The sequence below is a fragment of the Cupressus sempervirens genome, chromosome 2 (genome assembly GCF_028749045.1).
Source record: "Cupressus sempervirens isolate cs-2001-9-10 chromosome 2, ASM2874904v1, whole genome shotgun sequence".
Lineage (NCBI taxonomy): Eukaryota > Viridiplantae > Streptophyta > Pinopsida > Cupressales > Cupressaceae > Cupressus > Cupressus sempervirens.
Genome location: NC_143119.1, coordinates 571,378,428 through 571,403,530, shown reverse-complemented (window position 1 = coordinate 571,403,530; position 25,103 = coordinate 571,378,428). Strand labels below are relative to the sequence as shown.

Genomic DNA, 25,103 nt, shown 5'->3' with positions numbered 1-25,103 from the left:
GTAACGTGAATCGGAATCGTATCGGAATTGGCACAGCCGAATCGAATCGTGAATCGGGAGTGAATCGCCGATGAATCGGCGATGAATCGGCAAATTTGAAAAAACCTTTTAAATGTAAAGATTTTAACAATTTAAGACTTATTTCATGCACCCTTTATTGAATATAACTTAAAAACACTATAACATCATCAAATAGAATCTAACATACATAAAAATGAAACATAAAATCTATCACATACATAACTATGTTATCATGATGTACTAAAATGTAAATTGTATGCTAGCTTAAGTAAATAAAAATCAAATGATCATAATGATTCAAATCATAGAATCAGTAAGATGAAATCATGAAGATCTATAAGACATCAAATCATAAATGTATGTATAAATCTAAGATGAAGATCCATGAAAGTTTGAAACATATGTCTATCAGTATCGGTGATTCAATATCACTATCAATATCTATACAGTGTAAACAAAATATAAAAACAAGGCTCCAGCTCAAGCCTCGTCATCCTCTAGCTCTGCTGCAGCCTCAACCTCAGCCTCTGATTATCCAGTTTGCCTATGAGAAAGGTGTGTAAGGTAGGTCCTAGAGGACCACCGAGCCATGTCCCCTGCATGGGCAATGGGCTCATGAATAACGTCGCTAGGGCCTGCGTCTGTGCGTGCACGTGTAAATCTACCAATGCCTGAACATGCTCTAGCTGCCTCCTCTACCCTAGCCACAGCCTCAGCCTCTACATCCACCTGGTCAACCCACGCGTGGTCTTCCTCAATGAAGACTGGGTCCACGGTCTCTGTGATCCACTCTGATTCTGGATCAATCTCCTCCAGAATGATCGAAGAAGAGTCAGCGCCCAAAATCTATCTGATCCTAAGACGAAGGTTGTAATGAACAAAGACAAGATCATTCAACCTCTGCACTGTCAACCTGTTTCTCCTCTTCGAGTGGATGTGCTCGAGCATGGACCAACTGCGCTCACATCCAGAAGCGCTGCTCGGCTGACTCAGAATGCGGATGGCAATTTTTTGAAGGTTTGGGGTTGTGGCCCCAAACATTTGCCACCATCTATCTGAAATAAGGAAAAAACAAAAACAATTAGTCTCATTTACAAATTATAACTCTAAAATTAATGCATTATATAATCAACTTTAAGTTTAGAATCTAGATTCATGAACATTGAATATATTATTTTATTTTTACCTGGCTGTAGTGTTGTCTGAGCATTTATGGCCATCCTGCCAAAGAAAAGTGGCCCCTCCTTATTGTTGAACTGGTCTAGCTCAACAATCGCAGCTGCACTATTTTCATCGCTACTCAATCTCTGAATCACTGTGTATAAGCCAGTGAGAACCTCCGCATCTGCCTTGAACTCAGGACGGAAACGAAATGCCGAATTCAGATAGGCTGCTGCGTGGATGGGTCGATAGAGCTGATTCTGCCATCTCCTATCGATGATGTCCCAAATAGGGCCATACCTCTCCTGCACTCCTACATATTGGGCTCTGATGGCCTCCTTGGCCCTATCCATGCCCTCATAAATGTAGCCCATAGAGGGCTTCTCCCCATCAGCAATTCGTAGCAAAGCTACAAGGGGCTCAGTGACCTACATATAAAGTAAAACAAAAAAATTGAGTCAAAACTTAAATATAAAATAATATAACTTAAAGTAAAAGCAAACTACTAAATGTTAAATTGCAATAAATTTACCTTAAGGATTTCTCTAGCGGGTTTCCAAAAACCATCCTCATCAAATATGCAATCCGCCACATCTAACCCTACAGTGGTCATAGCATAGGAAGAGCAAATCCACTCCTGCCCAACAAACATGCTCCTCATCCATCCCTTGATGTCGACAAGGACTGCAAGGTGATGAAATTCGAGGCAAACCTCGTGATCCCTGGGTGAGCTAACTCCTTCCCTTTTGTGTACTTCCTCATTGTGCTAAGGACAAATGCATGATTATAAATGAATTTGCATATTTTTTTGCCCTTTCCACACATGACTTGACAAACTCAAGTTTGCCAATTTCCTCCAACATGAGGTCAATGTAGTGTGCCGCACAAGGGGACCAAAATATGGTGGGGTGCCTCTCCATCAAAAGTTTACCTACAACAATTTTAAGTCAATTAGAAACTCAAATTTCAAAATTCAAATAAATTTATTTTCAAAACTTGCAAAGTTAAAAGTTTACCTGCTACAACATAATTTGCTACATTATCCGTCACCACCTGGATCACATTTTGTTCCCCCACCTCTGCTATAACTTCCTCAATAGCCTCACATAAATATGTGGCATTTTCCACATGTGTGGAAGCATCAATGGATTTTATGAACATGGTATATCCTACAAGTAACAAAACAACGAATTATAATATTAAATGAATCATTAATGAATTAGCATTCAACAAATCAAAATTTACAATGTATGTAGGAAAGTAGAATGATCAATCACCTCCGCAAGATACAAGAAAATTGAGGAGTGTTCTATTCCTCCTATCGGTCCAACCATCAGTCATGATGGTGCAACCCTTTGCAATCCATTCCTTTCGGTTCTCCTCGAGGTCAACCCTCATGTCCTCTACCATCTCATCCAGGAGGTATCCGCTCAACTCAGCCTTAGTTGGGGCTTTAAACCTCGGACCACAAATAGCAACCGCATCTATCATATTCTGCCAATAAGAAGCCTTGTCAGAAATAAAAGTTTAGATGTCAAAGACTCAAATTATAAAACAAGTAGATATAATTAAAGTTTTACTTTTACTTTTAATTTTAACTTTAAAGAAAACAAAGAAAAAACAATCAATTACCTGGCTGCAATAAATGGAATGTTGCAAAAGTACCAAAATTTGCATATCTCCTTTCTGGCAGCATCGTGAATCTCCTTGTTCAAACCCATGCCCTCAAGCGTGGGTTGGGAACCAAGAGTAGTGCGGGGCACAAAGTAACTATCCATTCTGTTTTTCCGCACTCTAGGCTGCAATAGGTTGGTGTGGGACTGTGTCTCAGTATGTGATCGACTAGCACTAGCACTAGCACGAGCAGAAGAACTAGGATAAAAAGGAGGCCTAGAAGAACCCTCTCTAACACAACCTACGGATGCGGAAGCTGATGCAGATGCAGATGTGGAGCGGCTGCGGATGCGGGAACATGGGAGCCAATACCCCTTAACCCTTCAACTTACATTTTCCTATTTGCTTTGTCTTTTTCAATTTTTTCTAATGCCATTAAGCAAGTGCGTTTTGCCTCAGGAGTTTGGTGAGTGCAAACTGTAACATCGTGTCCAGGTATAGCAGCAATGTGGAATTTCAATCTATAAATACCCCCGGAAGTTATTTTTTCTTTACAAAATATGCATTTTGTTTATAATTTGGTTCTTCCAGGAAACTCTTCATTATATTTCCAACATTCATCTTTTTTACCCATTGGAATTTGCGAAAAATGAGAGCAAAGGCTGCTGCAATAAAAAAATTTATGTAAAATATCAAAGTTTGAAGCTAATAAAAATTAGAAAACAACAAACCCTAGCTTGCAACTTAGTAAAAATAAATAACATTCAAGATTTACACTAAAATTCTTGAAAACTATAGAAATTTAACAAAAAACGCATAATACACTAAAAATTTAACAAAAATGCATAATACACTAACATGCAAGAAAAAAATAAGCACTTACCTCTTGCAAATGAGTTGAGGAGTGTTGATATTGGCTCCTTAATGCTCCCAAAGCAATTGATGGGCTCCCCAAATGGCCTGCTGATCTCTTTGGTGCTCCTCCTTCTTGCCGGTTGGAAACCTATGGCTTTTCTTTTCTCTTCTTCTCTCTCACTTTTCCTCTCTTCTACTCATGCTTAACAAATAGAAGGCCCTTTAGGGTTATAACAAAGAGAATAGGTCAAAAACAAAGTGAAAAAAAAAGTGATTCTTTTAAAAATTTCAAGTTCCCTTTTTACATGCCACGGGCGATTCATGGCTGATTTTTCAAGGCGATTTTGGCGATTTTTACATGAATCGGCGATTCAGGCGATTCATGGCCCAGAAATCGGCGATACCGATTCATGATGCAAAAAAAATCGCCCTGCATGAATCTGGTTGCGGATTCGCCGATTCAGGCGATTTTTGGGCGATTCTCGTTACTATGATTTGGATGCATAAAATTATCTACATATTTTCACTATGAAGTTCTGTCCTATTTTTTTATAGCCATTAGCAGGACTTCAGAAAGTGGATATTCCTACTATGGATATTATAAGGGATTACAGCCCAGAAAATACAGACAGGTTTTCAAGGTATATCATAGCACAACTCAATAAATATGACAGGTGAATATTTGCTTGTCAACAATGTCATATTAGAAGGTAAGCCAAATCTAGGAAGTACATCAAGCATGTGGAACTAATGAAAAACATTACTCCTTGTAAAGAATTTTCTAAACTTCAGACAAAAATATTAATGAAGAGTGCAGAATTTTTTTGATATCATGTGCTAGTGGAATTTTCAAGTTCACGAAAGATGGGTTCGTGTGAACTAGTACTCACAAAATATAGATCAATGAGTTTGACTCAAAAGATATGCAATTGACTCCCAATAAAATATCACAATTTGACACACTGAAAATCCCACCTAGTTGTTTATTTCTATACAGTTTAGTTCAGCAGGGCTACAAGTCTGCAAATTTAAGAGGAATTTATGGAACTGCATTTCCATACCTCAATTTTCATTTCGACATCTGCAGACTATAGCAGCTAGCCTATGTATGGAAGTTTTACACATTGAACTTCAGTCATATCAAGTAATTGTACTGACATTTTAACAAGCAAATAGACTTTACAGACAATTTTGAATACATCTATGATCTACGTAATATACATTACAGCTGATTTGAAAAGATTGAAAGCTAGAGGCTTATCATTTATACAGATGAAATGGTGCTCAGTTATGAGCAGTTGACAATGAAATATTGAATTTCTGAGACCATTAATAAATCACATGATTAACAATGCTCATCTGGGCACACAATCCCCTGGACAGCATGCCTGCAATGGAACCTGCCAAATAAAACAAATACAATCTGTTTTTGCATGAGCAGAACCTTGTAAAATACTCCAGATAGTGAAAACTTTAGCTCTGGAATATAGAACCTTAAATCTGCCTACCAAAATTCAGTTCCACAATCCATATACATATGTTTCTTCTGTCAGCTTTTACTTTTTAGTTTAGTAATGGAAAGGAACACAGTCAACTAGATAAGTTGATCTTATGTTCAAAGCTTGGGAATAAAGGAAAAGTATCAAGGCAAACCCTACCATATAAAATCATTTGAATGGGGATTAACATTTTGTGGATCCACATTGATTGGCATGTCAACCTGACAAAACGAATTTGATCCCTCATAATTTTCATTTCCATAGCAAGATGTGATATGCACTCTGAAAGGTTTCACCTATTTAAACAGCACATCATTTGCAAATACATAAATAAGCAAACTCCATATATATGAGGACTCAAAAGGCTTTGAAAATTTTACTGGATGAGAGAAGAGATACAGAGCAACAGATTTATAAAAAAAAACTTGCAATGCATTCATGCACCTTTTTACTGTAGGCATAATCACGCTTTGGGAGGAAAGCTTCTGGTAGATTGATGCTTGCTGGAGCCTTAATCAGTAGAAACAATTTTGTAGGTCCTGCATACCAGTTGCATGTTCAGTTGATATTAACAGAGGGTACCTGATGATGCGAGTTGTATTTATCTACAAAAGAAATGTAGAATAAGAAGTCAAGGCATTTGATTTTTCTGCATAATTCACCTGAATAACCCCCTCCCCCTGCACACCCTGCACCATTTGATATCAATTCCCGAATTATCTACAGAGTAAAAAGTGCTGTGATTAGCATCTCCAAACCCAATTACATAAAATTTTCTGAAACAAAATAAAGTTGACTGTTTACATTGAAAAAGAGAACGTAGGCTCTATTTCTGATAGAAAGGATTTCTGCAAGCAGATGTTATGAGATGTTCTTCAAAATTGACAACTATTTTAATTTTTAAATTTCTCTATTAGTTAGTGCACAGAAACCCACAAAATGTAAACCTTTCTGGACAGAATATCTGCTCTAGCTTCCTTTCCTCCTGAAGGCTTTTGGACACCCATCAGAACTGATTCCTTATTAGTAAAATGTATTTCATACACATGCCGAGGGTGTGTTGGGCTTGCTCCAAGAGCCAAAAGCACAACCTGAATCTCTGGAACTTCACAAACCATAGTTTTCACTGCCATAAGTAGATTAGAAATGGTGGTAATCAGCTTTTCAAGCTTTCTGATTCCCCTATTTGTCTCCCTTAACTTTCCTATCAATTTCATTTGAGAAGCCATTTTACATTGTGTCTCTGTTTCAGTTGATCCACAAACCTGCATAAGATGGTTCAGTAGGTGAAAATATATAAATAAATGCTAGATTCCCTGAAGAAACAAAACAATTAACTTACACTTTTTTCTTTCTCTAGCTTCAAATTTGTAAATTCCATTTCCAATTGCTCTAGTGTACTGGGCAGTGGAAACAAGTAATATGATAGTGAGCGCTCAAAAACTATGTAGACATTTAAAACATCAACATCACTATGAACCATGCAGTAAATAAATTTTCAATAATAAAATTAATAGAGACCCACATCGAGAAAAATTGTATAGGTCACTAGATAGTAGATACTATGACAATTGTAGACAATTAATTGTAGATGGCCATCTAGGTATTTTCCAACAATATTTCAATTTATTTGTAACATTATTTTCTTGCTTATTGTTAGTGTTTAATTTGCACCTTCCAGTGTGACCCAAAGTGAAACAGCGTTTTCAAATTAAAGTGGGAAGTTCGCTATAACCAAAATAAAACAAATACTTTAGAACCTAAGAACACAATCTCTAGCTGTATACAAGATATTCAATTTAACTCTTTGGAATCTAAATATGCATTGCAAACAAATTAAGAGGATACTGTCCTTTTAATCTACGGTTAGGACAGCATTTCTATAAAAAATAAGAGATTTTGTCTATTCCTGAAAGCAAACAACTTATCTGGTTATCAGATATTTGCTCTTTCTAAGAGACAAAAACTGTTAGATCAACGTAAAAGGAAACTGGGAAGAAATAGACAATTAGGTAGATTGCATTTCAGGGAGTATTTATAAAACACTATCACCAACTTTAGTGAGATCTACAATACAAAGCCCTCAAATTCAACAAATATAAACAAGATCCCTCATAGGATTTTTGAACAGCAATTTGAGTAGCAAAATATGCATACCAAGTTCTAATAAAAATTTAAGTGCAAATATCACTTATTTATATTACGTTACCATATTCGCACCTCTTGACTGTACATCCAGAATCAGATTTCTTCAAGGCCCAGATGCAAAAGGGGGATGTGCTTGGATGTGCCCAAGAAGCACATACATGCCCCATGGATTCATCTGGATGTGTTGTCAAGTGCATCTAGACACATTCACAAGGGGTGGAGACAATTTACTATCTGATCTGAGTGTCGTATCAATTTGATTGATGAAGAGAATTTGAGAAGTTGTTCATAACAAAAGTTTTTAGAGGAAAGGTTGAGTTATGAAGAGGACACTATAAATGGACACCTGATTAGTTGGACTTTGACAAGATAAACTGATTGTTTAAATCATGTTCCAAGTGGGGAAGATAGTAATGCTAAAGCCTTGAAGAAGTGTGGATGTGCTTGTTGGGCGCATCCGGATGCCAGCACCTAAAAAACATGAAAAATGTGATTTTTCACTTAAAACATGTGTATTTCAAAACACTTATTTCCCACAAAACCCTAAACGGCCCTTTTTGAGGCCATTCATTGTTAGAACATATCATTTTGTTTGCTAGTTTGCTCTCTTCTAATTTGGTCTTCCACAAAGGAGATCTAAGCATCTACGGCAAGCATTCGATCCTATTTTCAAGTCTTTTAATAAATTGTTTCTAGATTTTGATGAACGTTTTCAAGTTCGGGATGAGATTTTTCAAGTTTTTTCCTGATGCAGGAGCATCTTGCATGGGGAAAAAAAAAAAAAAAAATTCTGGAGGAGAGAGAAAAGTGACGAAAATTAGAGGAGAAATAATAAAAAAATAAAATAAATGGAAAAAAAGGAGAAAAGGAGAAATTTCTATTTTCGAGGTGCATAGGTGGTATAATAGAAAAAATAAAATTAAAATGGTTGTCATTCCATTTATTGAGGTGTGTGGGTAGAATTCTAGAAAGTTATGAATATTGTAGAAAGTTGTGGATATTTTAGAAGGTTATGGAAGTTGTAGAAGGTTGTGGAGGAATTCTAGAAGGTTGTGTATAAGTCATGCATTGGGTGGTAAGTGCCTATTTAAGCAAGGCATATGAGCATTTCTAATCAAGCTCGAGGAGTAGAAGCTTGAGGAGTAGAAGCTCAAGGAGAAGCTTGAGGAGTGGAAGCTCAAGGAGAAGCTTGAGAAGTAGAAGCTCGAGAAGTAGAAGCTTTGGAAGGAAAAGCTTGAATGTGTGAAAGTTGGAAGGTGTGAAAGAGAGAGAAGGATCTAGTGAAGAGTGAGTTTTTCCTGAGTCTGTGAACAGAGCACCAAATGTGAGGCAGTTTACAGCAGGATTGTGATGGACTTGTGAGTGTGTAGACAGAGCGTCGAATGTGAGGCAGTTTACACTTGGATCTTGGATAAGTTGGAGAAGAGCTAGTGACTGCGGTTTAGAAACAAGGAGGTTTCTTGGTGGCTTGCGAGCACAAGTTGAGATCTCAGAGGCCTCTACTAGAGTGTGGATCTGGTCTAGCTTGGGTTTGAATTGGATCTTGAGAGATCTTGTTGCATTCTTTGTCAAGGTGGTGTGGCCCTTTGTCAGTGGTATCAGAGCGTACCTTCGTTAGTGGTATCAGAGCGTACCTTCATCAAGTGGTATCAGAGCAGTACTTCATCAGTAGAATCAGAGCATACTTCATCAAGGGGTATTAGAGCTGTACTGTCATCATTTCCCATTTTTTTATGAAATATAGAAACAAGTTTAGCTCTTTGTTTAATGTTTTTAGATCTTTATTTTGCACTTGTAAGCTTGTCTTTCTTAATTTCTTTCTAATTTAAATTTATTTAATTTCTTATAATAGTACAAAAATGTCCAGTAGTGAAAGGTCAATGTATGGGGAAGAAAATGATAAATTCAAAAATTGATATAGGATCTCTTTTATGGAGACATACCACAACAATTTCATAGGTTCCAAGATATGGGGCATACAATTTGGAAGTGTAATTATTGTAATAAACCAAAAAATAGCTCATATTCTCAAGTGAAACTTCACTTTATGGGCCTTGCTAGCAAAGAGTGGGAATGTGTCTAAGCCTAGATAAGAAGAGGTTGTCTCTTGCACAAATAGCAGGATTTGTAAAGGAACAAGAAGATGCTGATAAATTGGTTCTAAAATAAAAACAAAGTACCTATATTGGTGGAGCCGAAAAGAAAAAGTAATGAATTTGCCCAGATTGGCAGCTTCCAAACATTTGTTCTTGCAAATATCGCCAAATGAAGATGAAGAACAAATTACCACCTACAAAAGAGGTGCATTGGACAAGGCATTTAAAATCAAAGCAAGAGACATTGTTCAACCAAAAACTGCATGTTGCTCTATGCCAATAGTGCACCATATCGGTGGGAAATGATGTCGGTGGTCAATAATGCAACGGCTGGTCACAAGTAATGGGTTTTAAAAGGTGTGTATTACCTTGTTACAGAGAGAGAGAGAGAGAGAGAGAGAGAAGAATGCTATACAAACCTCCTCTCAACCAATTAGAGATTTTTGGATTGATTCAAGTGTTTCTACTATTTTAGATGGATGGAAAGATACCAAAAACAATTCACAATGTCCCCCAAAGGGGCAATGTTTTGGAGGGTAGTTGATTGGGAAGGGAAAGTGAAAGATGCACAGTTCATTTATAGAATTCTCATTGAGTCCATAGAGATGGTGGATTGTGAGAATGTGATGTAGGTAATCTCGAACAATGAAAAAAATTGTAGGGGTTTAGGTGCTTTGATTGAGGTAAGATATAAGCACATATTTTGGACACAATGCACTTTACACACTCTCAACTTGGTGATGCAACAAATTGGCACTCAAATTGTAACATCCGATTTTCTCAGGTCTAAATTAGCATCTATCATACTCAAAGAAATATAGTTTTTACTTCATTTCATAGGAAGACAGTTATATCATTCATGTTCATGTGCATACGATTTACCGTTAAATTCAGTTAGACAAAATTTTCTTTACTAAAAACTTGAAATACCATCGAATGAAATTACTACAGAAATTGAAAACCTCATACTTCGGAAAACTAAGATCGAAAACAAACTAGAGATGCTTCTGCAATCACCGAGGTTAGTCCACTATAACAATTTCATATGACGACTATCATTTGCAAACCGCTATCTTAAAAAAAAAAAATGATAATACCACTATATTTTAAATTAGGGCATCTCGTACCACTGAATCAATTAGGGCATCATTTACCTTTGGCTCATTTAGGACTTTTGATACCGCTATCTCATTTAGGGCTTCCGATATCACGGATTCAATTAGGGCTTCTGATACCACTAATTCAAACAGGGCTTCCAATACCACGGATTCAATTAGGGTTCTGGTACCGCTGTATCATTAGGGTTCCAGTCATCTCTCAAATCAATTAGGGCTTCAGATTCCTTTTCCTCTAATTACTTAACTGTGACAAAATCTCAAGATTAGAAAATATATACTTATATTCATTATTCATTTATATGAAAGTAAAATGATGATAACAATGAAATAATTCAATTAAATCTTACCTCCTCATAAATAAGAATGATAATACCTATTTTCAATACACATTTGAATGCATGGCTTATCTCTGTCTGACGCATATCCGACATTTTGAGAGAGGTGAAACATAGTCAAGGGCTTAACCACCCAACCTTGGACCACAACATATCCCCAGACGATCTCTATCGAGAAAGGCCCTCCCTACCCGGAATTGACAAGGATCGTCTTACCATCCACTGGGCATCATTATATATAACACGCCATACGACTTGGCAGCAGGAGATCACCATAACAGGAATATGCATGAGTTATTAATTAATTCATATTAAATGATAAATATTGAAATGTCATAACTAATACTAATTCATATTATTGATAATTCCTTTCTCACACCTCATCACCCATCTTCTCGACTACACAATCGGGTGAGTCCCAAGTATCCGGAATTCTCAGAGCAGACAGCTCTAACAATTATTCAAGAAGATTATATACAATCATTATTTCACATTCTATGATTATATTCTTTAAAGATCTCAAAATTGACAACATTCTTTGTGAGTGGAACATACGTGAGCTAATGCATTGTTTATTTGTTATTTATTTGATTCTGATATCATTCTTGTTTTTACAGGTTCATCTACACCTCATCACCATAATCAAGCCATCAAGCCGGTGATTCCTTGGTGCTCTAGTTATTTATCTCATCTCAGTTATCAAACTTATATCTAAATTTCATGATAAATGTTTTTCAGAGAAGATAGATTCTTATGATGAAATTTAGAAAGTTTCATAATATATCAACAACAAACTTGAGTAGAATCATTGTTACGGGAATCAACTGATCTCTAGCAGATTATAATGTTTTGATAAATGTTATAGACGGCTTCATTCATATCTCTATGAAGAATAGGCAAACTAAAAATAAAAATCGCTTGGCTCTATCTCAGATCGATGTCTCAAAAGGAAACTAAATAATTGTCAAATATGTTGAGAAGTCATACACATCTGCTACAGGGATGATAGTATTTTCATGATGAAATCAGAAGGTTACATTAACAATCTTGAATAAAAACCATTCTTATATGGCAGTCGACTGTACTTAATAAATTACATTGAATTTGAAAAGGGTTCTAGCCGGCTTTTATCCTAGTTTTACCTTACTGTAAAAAGGAAACCGACTGTAATAAGAGATATGGTTGGAAACATACTGTAATAAGAAATACGTTTGGCTTAAAACATGACTCGTAGCCTCAAGTAAAAGAAGAACGAAATTCATGAACATATGACTTCGATTTTATAATAGACTTAGCATTTCAAATCATCAAAGGGTAAGTAATATAGTTTTAAAAAGATCTTATGTGACCCTCTGTCACCATGGTCTGAGACGGCCTCTCTGCTCGGCTAATCCCGCCTTCAAAGCTTGAAGTTCCATGGTGGATAGCTTTGGTACAGATCAATGCAAAATAAAAATAAAATAAGGACAAGACAGAGTTCAAACGGCTCAAAATACTGATCAAGGAATTTGGAAATCTAGTTAGAAGTGCCTGAAAGATTATCGAATAGCAAGCAAGGATGGATGTTGATACGTTAATGGTTCAAAATACAAACTAGAGCCCGACCTTACGGCTACCATCAGTTATAAAGAAGCTATTCGAATTCCCAAGGTAACCATTTAAATAGATCAAAAATACAAATTAAAAGATAAAATAAAAAAGGTTGGAGAAAGATTGTAAAACAATTTGGATTACCAAAACTATTAATCGATTAGCTATGCTAAGTGTTATTATTTAAGAGCAAAGAATATTAAATCAAAAAGGAATAAGTTGGAAAGTTGTAATTCAAAAATTATAATGATTCTAAAGTTATTATAATTTGAATACTATTAAAATCTTAAATGTACTTATAAACATCACTTTATTAAATTATTTAATTTTAATGGTGCCAAATCATTTAATATTATATGCATGTTTATTAAAATAATATGATGAAAGATAAATTAAAATCCGTTGAGTTATGTTTTACATTTTAACCCAATCATTTTAATTAAATTATTTATTTAAATAACTCGTGCAGTTCCACAAATGTATCCTGTTTCAAATCGCTAGGTCTTCTACCTATCTGCCCAGTGATGGTGATACCCTACCTAGTTGTTTTTTGACAATGCTTCCACCCCTTCAACATGCTCCCTGCAAGGAATTTCTTTGTAATTAAATTATAAATTATTTAATCATAAATAACAATTAACCTTCATTTCAATTTCATGAATTCGCAATTAGCGATCAACTAACATGTCATCTTCACTCGAAATCATAACGACTATCTTACCATTTTGCCAGATTATATCAAATTAAACTGCCAACTGACTTCATGTGAACCTTAACAACTATATTTCAAGCTAGGTCAAAAATTGGGATGTAACACAAATAGAGTGGGTGAAACAAATATACAAAGAGGGTGAGAAGATCCAGATGTTTTAGACGAACCACCAAATGTCAATTAATATTCAAATCTATCTTGAGATTGGAGTTGTTAAAGGTAAATACTAAATTTATTTTATTTATGTCAAGTTAATTTATCCATTTGTATATAAATTTGTTGAGTATTTATTATTTTTGAATGTTTTAAATACATATTAAAATTCTTATTAACTTACTTCGATTGCCAAATACCTGATTCACATCTCATACTATTGTTATGAGACTAGTTTTGAAGATACAACAGGCATTTGGTTGAATGGTTATTTGCAACCAATGGGGTCGATGGAAGGCTTCACAGTCAAAGAGGGCCCAAAAGGTCAACCCATTGGTCTCGGATGACAATTGATGGGGGCATGTGAAATATGTATTGGAATTCACTGAACCTATCATAACAATGCTCCAATTTGTTGATACAGATGCACCTTGTTTGAGGGATCTCTATGATGGCCTAGACACAATGGTAGAGAAAGTAAAATTGACATTACAAAAACATGAGAATGACCCTTTAGAATGTGAAACTTTAAGGAATAAGGTGGAATCAATTATTCATCATCAATTCGAAAAGATGACCACCCCATTGCACCTTCTTACATATGCCCTATCTCCAAGGTACTAATGCAAGAAGGTACTTTCTATGCTAGGGAGATAAGCACCATGTAGAGATGAAGAAGTTGCTAAGGAGAACATGCGGGCATTACTAGACTCTTAAAAGATGAAGTGGAGAAAGCTGATAGGAAAGAATTTGGCATGTTTACCTCAGGAAGAAGTCATACTCCAATAGCTATTAATGACAAATATGGCATGGAGGCTATCACATGGTGGTACGTCCATGGTCAAACATTTGGGTACCTCCAACCTCTTGCAATCAAGACCCCCTCATAAGCAAGGTTTTTTGAATTTTCTTTTACCACTTGTATTCTACAATTTAGTACTCCAATTTTTTTTATGTTGCATTTTTTTTTTTTTTTTTTGTGGAAACTATACAGTTTGCAAGGTCTTTTGTTACTGAAGAAATATGGAGTGCATACTCCTTTATCCACTCGAAGAAGCATAACTGGTTGGGTTATAAAAAGATGAAGACTTGCTATATATTCATTCCAACTTGATATGGGCTCAGCTCCTAGTACTAAAGCTATGGTAAAATGAAATATCCTAGAAGGGGATAAGCCAGGTAATTCCTCTAGAAACAGAACATGATAATTCCTAAGGTAGGGGCATCTTTTTGCAAAGGATTCTTTCCTTCTTTGCCTAATCTCCCCATTCTCTAGAATGTAATCATCTTGATACACTTTTTCTTGAATTTCCCTTAGATCTTCTAATTTTACTACAGAGATTTCACACTCTTTCCTTTTGCTTCTCTTGAGTTGCATGGCTGATATTTGATGTGTTTTTACTTCATGTAATATTCCTAGAATGTTCACAGGATTCCCTTGGCCATCTAGCCATTCTATTGTCTTTGCAAGACAATCCACTTTCACCTTGTGTTCGCTAAGCCAATTTATCCCCATAATAATATCATAGGACCCCAGACGTGCTACATAAATGTTAACCTCAGTAGAGAAGTTTGGAAAGTCTACCTAAGCCTTGAACAGACATTGATCTACCTCAGCCTTTGACTGGTTTGCATATTCAACGGTCCAAGGATTTTCCATTAATCTAATTCTTTTTGGAAATCTACTTAACAATTCTAGAGATACAAAACACTCAGTGTCTCTAGTATCAATTAGTTTTCGTATATTTTACCCGGTGTTTCTATGGGGCCCAATTGCTGCTTTGTTTGGCGATTGTCCAATGCTGCATGAATTCTCTATTGGAAGATGGTTTGTTGGGAGGTAAGGGAGGTCACATTTGTTGATTGGATGCGCCCTTAATAGGACATTGGTTAGCATAGTGATCTCCGCCACAAATGAAACAGCCTTTAGCTAGTCCCTTCTTTTCATTCCCCTTGTTGTCATTGTTACTCTTGATGTTGCTTCTGAAACCCATACTATTATTCCCCTTGAAATCTGGTTTGCTTGCCTTAAGGTTCTTGAAATTCTTTTTATGAGCCCCTAGTTCAGAACTAGATGAACTCCAATTGGCCTTTCTCTTATTATCATGGATGAAATCATCATTCTTTACCTTTTGTTCTTGTTGGATGGCCTTCTGAAGGGCCTCCTCCATGGTTCTAGGTGCAAGCACATATATGGCTCCAACAATCCTATTATTCAACCCCATGAAAAACAATTGTTCTTGAAATTCGCATCTTGCTGACAAGCAAGAACACACTTCAATAGTCGAGTGAATCTCTCCCAATATCTCAGGTCCCCCTATTTAAGGTTTTGAAAATCTAACACCTTTTGGTCATGGAAGAATTGAGGTAACCAGAGTTTAAAAAATCGGCAATATATCGCCAAACCCGCAGTATTTTGCATAGCAAACAACAAGCCGAAATAAACGCGATAAAAATAAGAGGAAAAATAAAGCCAAAAACCGCAGTGTTTTCTACCGTTAATATTGTGCAAAAAGCCAAAAAACACTGCTAAAAAACGTTCACGTTTATGATGTGGGCTACGGTTTTAGATTCTAGGCTTGTCTCTGAATGGTGCCTTTGTCTCTAACGGCGCTGACAACGTTCACAATTTCTCTAGACTTTGCAGTCGATGACATTTACCATTGTATCCATTCATTCATCTAGTTGTCAAGCCTGCAAGCATTCGACGAGGCAAATTCATTCATGTTTGTTAAACCTGCAAGCATTCAACGCTTCCAAAGTTGCAGGTATGTTTAAATTTTTATTTTATAAATATTTTTTATAAATTTTAATATATTTGGTTTAAAAAATTGTTTAAAACTTACTCTATTTTGTAAAATACTGAAAACTATAATGTATTAAAAAATTGTTGTTTTTGTAACATACAGTTTTTCCTAATCAAGTTTTAATCTAATTTCCTATTTCGTTTCACAAGACTATGATTTCCATCAACGGTATAAACTGAATACAAACACTTTTTAATATATAATACATATTCTACCAAGTTTCCGAGAACACAAAATGAGATTTAGCATTTAACTTTATAATCAGCTGAAAGTAAATAACAGAAGTTCTTTAAGTAAAATTACAATTTGAGATATTATGTATTGTAATCATTTATCTACTTCTAATTATTCAACTGAAAATAAGTAACAGATATTCTTGAAAAGAAATATCTATCAAATTACAAATTGAGATATTTGCGAACATTTAACTCCTTTATGTAATTAAAGTAATAACTAGATGAAAAGTAAATAATTTTCATCTTAAAATAACTAAACATTCAAAGGTTTAAGGAACATATAGTGAAATTTGTGAAACTTCTTTTACTTGTTGTCAATAGTTGATTAAGGAATCCATAATATAGATTGAGCCTGTCTCTACGGCTTCCTACAGTTACAAGACTCAATTCGAAAGCCATTCAAATCGACTTAAAAGAAAAAGAAAGAAAGGAGGTAAAAGCAAGAAAGAAAGAAGATGAAAGGTTTTTAAAATTATAATTATTTTATTTTCTCATCTAGGCTTATGTGTACGTAATGATAGGGTGGCATCATTGGATTATTATTATTAATGTAATGGTGTCATTTTATTATTATTTACATATAATTAAATAATAGTAATATTTGATAATTCTTTAAAGGTAAGAATTTATGTTTATTTTACATTATTTATTATAATGTTCCACTTATAGCTCATGCGGTTCCACCAGGAAATATGTTGCCATAAGTCCTAGTAACCTTGCCAAGATAGTTTTAGGTCAAACCTATCGATTTTGATGACTGAACTATTCCACCATCCCCTTCCTATGACCCCATTTAGCAATGATTCCCCTCTCTCTTTAGTCTTCTTCCTGTAATTATTCCAAAACAACATTCTCGCCATGACATCAATTCAAGATTTATAAATTGCTAATTAAAAATCATCAAGTGACCGTTAGGGATTTCATCAATATCAGAGTAACTAACTTTACATGCTCATCATATATGTACAACGGCTATAATTAACTTACTTTCACATGATCATGAATAGATTGATACAACGGTTATAATTAACTAACTCACTTTCATATGATAATGAAATCGATACAACGGCTATAAGTAACTAACTCCATTTCACATGATCATGAAGGAATAAACAACTATAATTAACTAACTCATTTTCACATGTTATGAAGAAATAAACAATGGCTATAATTAACTAACTGAATTTCACACGATCATGAAGAAATAATTTGATTCAATGGCTATAATCAATTTAAAATTTTAGGGCACAATTTGGGATGTAACATACCCACCCCCTTCAATTTTTCCTCGTCCTCGATCAAGATAATAACAAATTTTAAATAGTACCTAATCAGTTAAAAATAAAAGAAATAAAGTATTCAGCTTTCAACTTGAGAGAAAAGGTAAGGATATCTTTGAAAAATATCATGATAATCTTCCCAGGTGGCATTATCTTCTATGTACTGGTCCCACCAGACCTTGCACTATGTTACTTCTTGATTTCATAAGCATAGCTTATGTACCTCAAGTATTCTAAGCGGTTTTACCTCTACCACTCCTGGCTCTATCACCTGCAGTAATTTACAATCAATCATATGCTCACGGTGACTAATAAACTTTTTAAGGTAAGACACATGGAAGACGTCATGCATCCTAGCAAGGGCTGGTGGTAAAGCAATCCTGTAAGCCACTGGGTTGACAACCTCCAAAACCTCTAAAGGTCCTACATATCTAGGTAACACCTACATATTTCGCATTCTTGCCAAACTTGATTGTGCTCTTCTGAGGTTTAACTCTTGGTAACACCTTGTCTCCTACTGAGAATTCTCTGGGTGTTCTTTTAGCATCAACATAACTCTTTTGTCTATCATTTGCTTCCTTCAATCTCTGACGAATTTGAAGTAACTACTCTTCCATCTCCTAAAGCATTTCAAGCCCGACTATGACCCTGTCTTCCAATCGATTCCAACTTACTGGAGTTCTGCACTTACGGTCATACAAAGCCTCAAAAGGAGCCATTTTAATTGAAGACTGATAAGAGTTATTATATGCAAATTCAACCAAAGGTAAATATGTTTCCCATTGATATCGTTGATCCATACAATATACCCTTAGGAGGTCCTCTAATACTTGATTTACTCGCTCAATCTGACCATTTGTCTTAGGATGATAGGCTGAACTTATATTCAATTTGGTGCCCAAGGCTGTAAATAATGTTTGCCAAAATCTAGAAGTTATCCTAGCATCCCTATCTGAAATAATTTTCTCTGGAACCCCGTGTAACTTGAAAATTTCTTTTATGAACTTATGAGCAATTTCAGGTGCTGCATCAGATAAGTTCCCTAGTATGAAATGTGCAACCTTAGTCAATCTGTCAACTACTACCAAGATAGTGTTGTGTTGATTCCGAGTCATAGGTAGCCCTTGTACAAAATCCATGGATATTACCTGCCACTTCCACTCAGGTACCTCATTTGGATGCAACAAACCTAATGGGTACTGATGTTCTACCTTTACTCTTTGACATTCTAAACAATCCACTACAAACTCAATTATTTCTCTTTTCATTCCCTTCCAAAAATATAAAGGTTTTATATCAAATAACATTTTCGTTACTCCTGGATGTCCTGAGTATGGAGCTAAGTGATATTCACATAAAATTAATCTTCGTAGTTCAGGGTTATTTGGCACATAGATTCTGTGGCGATATCTCAACAAACCATCTTCTTCTAAGCTAAACTCTAAATACTTGGGATCCTGCGGATCTCTAATAAGTGTCATGCTGATTTCTGTATAAAACTCATCATGTTCTAAATGCTGTAAAATTCGGTCTCTCAATCTAAAATTTACCATAGTCATTGCCAAGATGTGTCTTCTCCGGACTTAGGGCATCAGCCACCTTGTTTTCCTTTCCTTTAATGTAGCTTATGTCGAACTCATAATCTGCTAAAAATTCCAACCATCTTCTTTGTCTAGCATTAAGATTTTGTTGGGTGAAAACATATTTAAAAGTTTAGTGATCAGATCTAAGCTCAAAAGTTTTTCCAATTAAATAATGTCTCCACATTTGCAAGGCATGCACTATTGTTGCTAATTCAAGGTCATGGGGTGCATAATTTTGTTCGTAATTTTTCAATTTCCTAGACTCATAAGCAATGACTTGTTCTTCCTGCATTAATACACCCCCTAAACCTTCACCTAATGCATCCGTGATAACCACAAACTGTTTCTATGGATCAGGTACCCTCAAGATAGGTGCAGTAGTCAGTTTTTCTTTCAAAAACTCAAAAGCTAATTGACACTTTTTCGTCCAAACAAATTTCTTTCCCTTCCTCTGGAGTGAAGTGATTGTATAGGCTATCCTTGAGAAATTTCTGACAAATTTTCTGTAGAATCCGACTAATCCCATGAAGTTCCTGACTTCATATACGTTTCTAGTTATGGGCCACTCTTTAATTGCTTTAATCTTAGATGGATCTACTATTATACCTTGTGCTGAAATAATATGCCCTAGGTATTGAATTTCCTTCTGGTAAAAAGCACACTTTAATTTCCCATATAACTTGTGTTCTCTAAGTCTTTGCAGAACTATCTCTAAGTGTCTCTGATGTTCCTCTTCATTCTTGGAGTATATTAAAATGTCATCTATAAAGACCAATACAAATTTGTCCAAACAATACTAAAATATATTGTTCATTAAATTCATGAAAGTTACGAGGGCATTAGTTAATCCAAATGGCAATACTGTAAACTCATAATGTCCATACCTAGTTTTAAAAGCAGTTTTATGTATGTCCTCATCCTTAATTCGCAATTGATGGTATCCTGATCTTAGATCAATTTTTTAAAATACAGTCGCCCCCTTCATTTGGTCAAAGAGATCGTCTATCCTTAGCAATGGGTAACAATTTTTGATGGTGACTTTATTAAGCATCCTATAATCTACGCATAGCCTCATGGTTCCATCCTTCTTTCTTACAAATAACACTAGGGCTCCCCATGGTGAGATGCTAGGTTGAATCATTTTCTTATCTAACATATCCTGTAGTTGAATTTGTAACTCCATTAACTCCGTGGTGGTCATTCTATATGGAGCCTTGGATATGGGTTCCACTCCTAGTATCAAGTCTATGGTAAAATCAAATGTCCGTAAAGGGGGTAATCCAAGAAGTTCCTCAGGAAACACATCTGGATAATTCTTCAAATAGGGGTATTTTTCTTCGAAGGATTCTTTTAATTTTTGCCTGATTTCTCCATCTTCATAAATATAATCATCCCCATATGTGGATTCTCTTGTATCTTCAATCCTAACTACGAATACTTCACAGCCTTTCCTACCATATCTATTAAGTTGCATCGCAAAAATCTATTGTGATCTAATTTCATGTTTGATCCCTGAAATACTTGTGGGTCTACCTTGATCATCCACATAGTTTACAGTTTTGGCAAGACAATCTACCTTAGCCTTATGTTCACTAAGCCAATTAATTCCAATGATAATGTCATATGACCCTAGCGGAGCTACATATAAGTTCAATTCTGTAGAGAAATTCAGGAAATCAACTTGAACTTCAAACAGGCATTGCTCTACCTTGGCCCTTGACTGGTTTGCATACTCGACTGTCCATGGTTTTGCCATAAAACCAGATCTTTTCGGAAATCTACTTAACAGCCTAGGTGATATAAAACATTCAGTTGCTCCAGTATCAATTAATATGGACACAGGGTTTCCATAGATCTTACCCGAAGTTTCAATGGGGCCTATCTGTTGCTCTTCTTGCCTATTATCCAAGACTGCGTGAATCCTCTACTGAAAGACTTGTTGCTGCGGCAAAGGTGGACGTTGTGACCGGTTGAGGTTAGGGCACTGCTTCTTATAATGATTTCCTCCGCAGATAAAACATCCTCCCTGTGGTCCTTTCTTCTCATTATTTCTGTCATTTTTGTTCACATAAAAATTACCTTTTATATCTCTTGTTCCACCGCTTTTATTTTTAGGTTTGTTATTCTTATAATCCTTAAATTGTTTTTTCGGTGATCCAAAATCAGCGCCTTCCAAATTTCAGGTAGTCTTTCTTTTGTTGTCCCAGATGGAATCATCCTTTCTAATCTTATGCTCTTGTCAGACACCCTTTTCCAAAGCCTCTTCCATGGTTCGAGGTGCAAGAACATCTACAACTCCTCCTATCCTGTTATTCAATCCCATGATAAACTTTCTCACCTTCAAGTTGGTGTCTTGCTGATAAGGTGGCATGTATTTAAGCAATCGAGTAAACTTCTCCCAATACTTATGCACTGACAAATCTCCTTGTTTTAAGTTCTAGAAATCTAAGAGTTTCTGATCATAAAAAGTATAAGGCAGCCAACATCTCTTAAATATGCCTACAAACTTTTCCCAGGTGATATCAGTAGTTCTAATGTTTTGCTCAACCTTAGTGTTTCCCCACCAAGTTGCAGCTTCTCCAATGAAATGATATATTCCCCATACTGCCTCTGAGATCTCAGAGAAGTTCCTAATCTCGAAATATGGCTCCATTTCAGTCAACCATGCTTCTGCTTCTTCTCCGGATTTGGAACCAGAAAACTTAGGTGGTTTAATTTTCTTTATATCAGCTGATAAATCAGCCACTATTTCCTCCTTTTTCTTTTCATATCGTTTAGGAGAGCGGTTTCGTTATCTTTAGAGACTTCTGTCTCTGCCTTAAAAGTGGGTGTGGTTTGCACTTCTTCACGATTTTGCCCCATCTGGGCTGCCATTTCACTCATCCTCCTTTCTATGGTTTCTAGTTTCAATTGCGTTTCTTGCAAAATTTGGAGTAATAGTTCATTGGAGGATTGAGGGTTCTCGCGAACTATATCTTGGTTTTCTGCATTTCCGTTGTTATTCATTTTTATGTTTCAGGTCTCTCACCTGTTAGTTTACAACTGTGTTAATGTGTGAAAAGAAAAATTTTACAAGCGAAAAGTCATTACAGCACATAATTTCAAATAACTCAACTAAGTAACTTGATTTACATAATTTTAATTTCATTGCTCAACCAAGCAAAATTTCATTTCCATTGCTCAAAATTTCATTTTCATTGCTCAACTAAGCAATCTTATTTACAAAATTCATTTCCATTGCTCGACTAAGCAATCTTATTTACAAAATTCATTTCCATTGCTCGACTAAGCAATCTTATTTACAAAATTCACTTCCATTGCTCGACTAAGCAATCTTATTTACAAAATTCATTTTTATTGCTCAACTAAGCAATCTTTATTTACAAAATTTTCCTCTATTGAGGAAGTCTACATGCACACAGCATCTTTATTCTTGCTTTGCAGCGTTACATTTTCGTTCAGACTGGTACATGTCTCGTACCATCCAAGATCTATGAAAATGGAAAAGGGGGCTGCTCTCCTAAGCATTCCAATTCTGTATTAGTTTGTTTCTATATGTCGCCTTCTTGGCAGGAGTCCATCTGACACTTTCCTTCTTCATCCCCTAAATTGCCTAACTCAGGGTTTCATTATCTCAAAGTTCAAAACAGCAAGAGTAGTTATACTTAGTCATGTTTCTAATAAGATAGGGAAAGATTGGATGCCAAGTTTTCTTGCGGGGTGTTTTACGTACTAACATCCTATAGTCATTTCAGATCTCCAATAAGTTTTTAACAAGGTGATGTGCCCTAGGTTCAGTGTCGAAACTAGGCTCTGATACCATATGTAGCATACCGTTTTTCCTAATCAAGTTTTCATCTAATTTCCTATTTCATTTCACAAGACTATGATTTCCATCAACGGTATAAACTAAATACAAACACTTTTCAATATATAATACATATTCTACCGAATTTCCGAGAATACAAAATGAGATATTAGCATTTAACTTTATAATCAGCTGAAAGTAAATAACAGAAGTTCTTGAAGTAAAATTACAATTAGAGATATTACATATTGTAATCATTTATCTACTTCTAATTATTCAACTGAAAATAAGTAATAGATGTTCTTGAAAAGAAATATCTATCAAATTACAAATTGAGATATTTGCGAACATTTAACTCCTTTATCTAATTAAAGTAATAACTATATGAAAAGTAAATAACTTTCATCTTAAAATAACTAAACATTCAAAGGTTTAAGGAACATACAGTGAAGTTTGTGAAACTTCTTTTACTTGTTGTCCAAGCCCTGCCATTACTTATCCCCACTTATTCTAATTTAATAGAACAGCCCTTCCTACCCCGAAGTCGAGCTTGGGATGTTCATAAGTCCAGCCATCAGAGAATTCAGGTGGGTTGAAGTCCCGACAGTTATTCAACAAAATAACTTAAGCGTCTGGACAATCAACAAGATCACTTGTTCGGTAAATCTGCCTAATTCCACCCTGGCCAAAGATTTTAGAAAATGTGGGTCAACAAACCCGATCTCCACCACTCGACTTGACAAAATCCTTCATGAGTGGAACATGCATGATCTAATGCATTATTTATTATATTATTTATTTAATTCTGATGTCATTCTTGTTTTGCAGATTTCTCTACACCTCACCATTCTCAGGCCATCAAGCCGATGATTCCTTGGTGCTTTCAAATTAAAAATCGCAATGATACTTTACACCTTCTTCACCACATACTAGCATCTTCGCCTGGTGAATTCCTTGGTGTTCTGATTTTAATATCTCACTCTCAATTAAATATATATCAAGATGAAATTGATTCTAACTGGAATGATAACTTTCTTGCCTTGAGCCATAAATGAATTTAGAGAATTTCTAATTTATCATCTCACATATTCGGATATATATGGATAAAGAAAAACGGCAGGCTTTTATGCATAAATCAGTGTCATATTATCACAAGGAAAACAATAGACTGTATAAGCAGTGCCATATTATCTCAAAATAAAAACGACAGACTTTGCAAAAGTGAAACGACAAGCTTTATGATTAAGTCAGTGTTATATCATCATACACTATTACTAAGGGAGTCGATGATCAGAAACGACGGCTTAAGTTATAAACTCTATGATCAAACTTAACAGGAAAAAGAGTGAAAAGGGGGTTCACGGTTGTAACAAATGCCTTACGTGACTCTGCCCCGAATGTCTACAAAGAGCCTTGCATTTGGGATGAATCTGCCAACCTGCTCTGAGACCCGCGATAAGATGAAATTCAGTTGATTAGCACAGTAAGTTATTGGGTTGACTCTGCAAATTACAAGGATACCTAGCAAGGAGTTCGAATGCTCAAAAGAATATGAAAGCCGAAGGAGGAAAAATGTCGATAGTCGATTAAGGAATCCATAATATAGATTGAGCCTGTCTCTACGGCTTCCTACAGTTACAAGACTCAATTCGAAAGCCATTCAAATCGACTTAAAAGAAAAAGAAAGAATGGAGGGAAAAGTAAGAAAGAAAGAAAGAAGATGAAAGGTTTTTAAAATTATTATTATTTTATTTTCTCATATATGCTTGTGTACATTATGATAGGGTGGCATCATTGGATTATTATTATTAATGTAATGGTGTCATTTTATTATTATTTACATATGATCATATTTGAGAATGTAAAATAATAATTAAATAATAGTAATATTTGATAATTCTTTAAAGGTCAGAATTTATGTTTATTTTACATTATTTATTATAATGTTCCACTTATAGCTCATGCGGTTCCACCATGAAATATGTTGCCAAGTCCCAATAACCTTGCCAAGATAGTTTTAGGTCAAACATGCCGATTCTGATGACTGAACTATTCCACCATCCCCTTCCGATGACCCCGTTCAGCAA

At 35.4% G+C, this 25,103-nt stretch overlaps 3 protein-coding genes across 5 annotated transcripts in view; all 3 read right to left on the bottom strand.

Annotated features, from left to right (window-relative positions):
* Positions 1-356: 356 nt before the first annotated feature.
* Positions 357-1,848, bottom strand: LOC149574722 (uncharacterized). The gene is made up of 3 exons (XM_089814541.1): positions 1,715-1,848; positions 1,208-1,610; positions 357-1,076 (listed from the first exon to the last, which is right to left on the bottom strand). Exons 1-3 carry the CDS (start codon positions 1,841-1,843, stop codon positions 868-870), a joined length of 741 nt encoding a protein of 246 aa, XP_089670667.1. The 5' UTR covers positions 1,844-1,848; the 3' UTR covers positions 357-867.
* A 92-nt stretch (positions 1,849-1,940) lies between these two features.
* Positions 1,941-4,451, bottom strand: LOC149574721 (uncharacterized). Its single transcript, XM_089814542.1, has 5 exons — positions 3,680-4,451; positions 2,815-3,461; positions 2,460-2,666; positions 2,199-2,351; positions 1,941-2,113 (listed from the first exon to the last, which is right to left on the bottom strand). Exons 2-5 carry the CDS (start codon positions 2,876-2,878, stop codon positions 1,941-1,943), a joined length of 597 nt encoding a protein of 198 aa, XP_089670668.1. The 5' UTR covers positions 2,879-3,461; positions 3,680-4,451.
* Positions 4,452-4,559: 108 nt separating this feature from the next.
* Positions 4,560-25,103, bottom strand: part of LOC149574720 (non-structural protein) — a 65,361-nt gene continuing 44,817 nt past the window's right edge. Inside the window, exons 2-7 of one of the 3 annotated variants that reach the window (XM_089814539.1) lie at positions 6,493-6,550; positions 6,098-6,415; positions 5,813-5,870; positions 5,595-5,689; positions 5,310-5,371; positions 4,560-5,051 (exon numbers count right to left, since the gene is read on the bottom strand). In XM_089814539.1, the coding sequence (XP_089670665.1) occupies positions 4,997-5,051; positions 5,310-5,371; positions 5,595-5,689; positions 5,813-5,870; positions 6,098-6,415; positions 6,493-6,550 (646 nt within the window). In that variant the 3' untranslated portion in view covers positions 4,560-4,996. Of the gene's footprint in view, positions 5,052-5,309; positions 5,447-5,594; positions 5,690-5,812; positions 5,871-6,097; positions 6,416-6,492; positions 6,551-25,103 lie in introns of all 3 variants that reach the window. The other 2 variants (XM_089814538.1, XM_089814540.1) reach the window with 2 other exon arrangements.

Bases quoted from the DNA above. Each gene is read 5' to 3' on its own strand.
- LOC149574722 (XM_089814541.1), bottom strand. From the start codon at position 1,843: ATGAGGAGCATGTTTGTTGGGCAGGAGTGGATTTGCTCTTCCTATGCT. The intron at 1,611-1,714 runs GTAAATTTATTG...CTTTATATGTAG, and splicing joins CCGCTAGAGAAATCCTTAAG to GTCACTGAGCCCCTTGTAGC. The intron at 1,077-1,207 runs GTAAAAATAAAA...TCCTTATTTCAG, and splicing joins TCAGACAACACTACAGCCAG to ATAGATGGTGGCAAATGTTT.
- LOC149574721 (XM_089814542.1), bottom strand. From the start codon at position 2,878: ATGCTGCCAGAAAGGAGATATGCAAATTTTGGTACTTTTGCAACATTC. The intron at 2,667-2,814 runs GTAATTGATTGT...AGAATATGATAG, and splicing joins ATTCCATTTATTGCAGCCAG to ATGCGGTTGCTATTTGTGGT. The intron at 2,352-2,459 runs GTGATTGATCAT...TGTTACTTGTAG, and splicing joins TTTTCTTGTATCTTGCGGAG to GATATACCATGTTCATAAAA.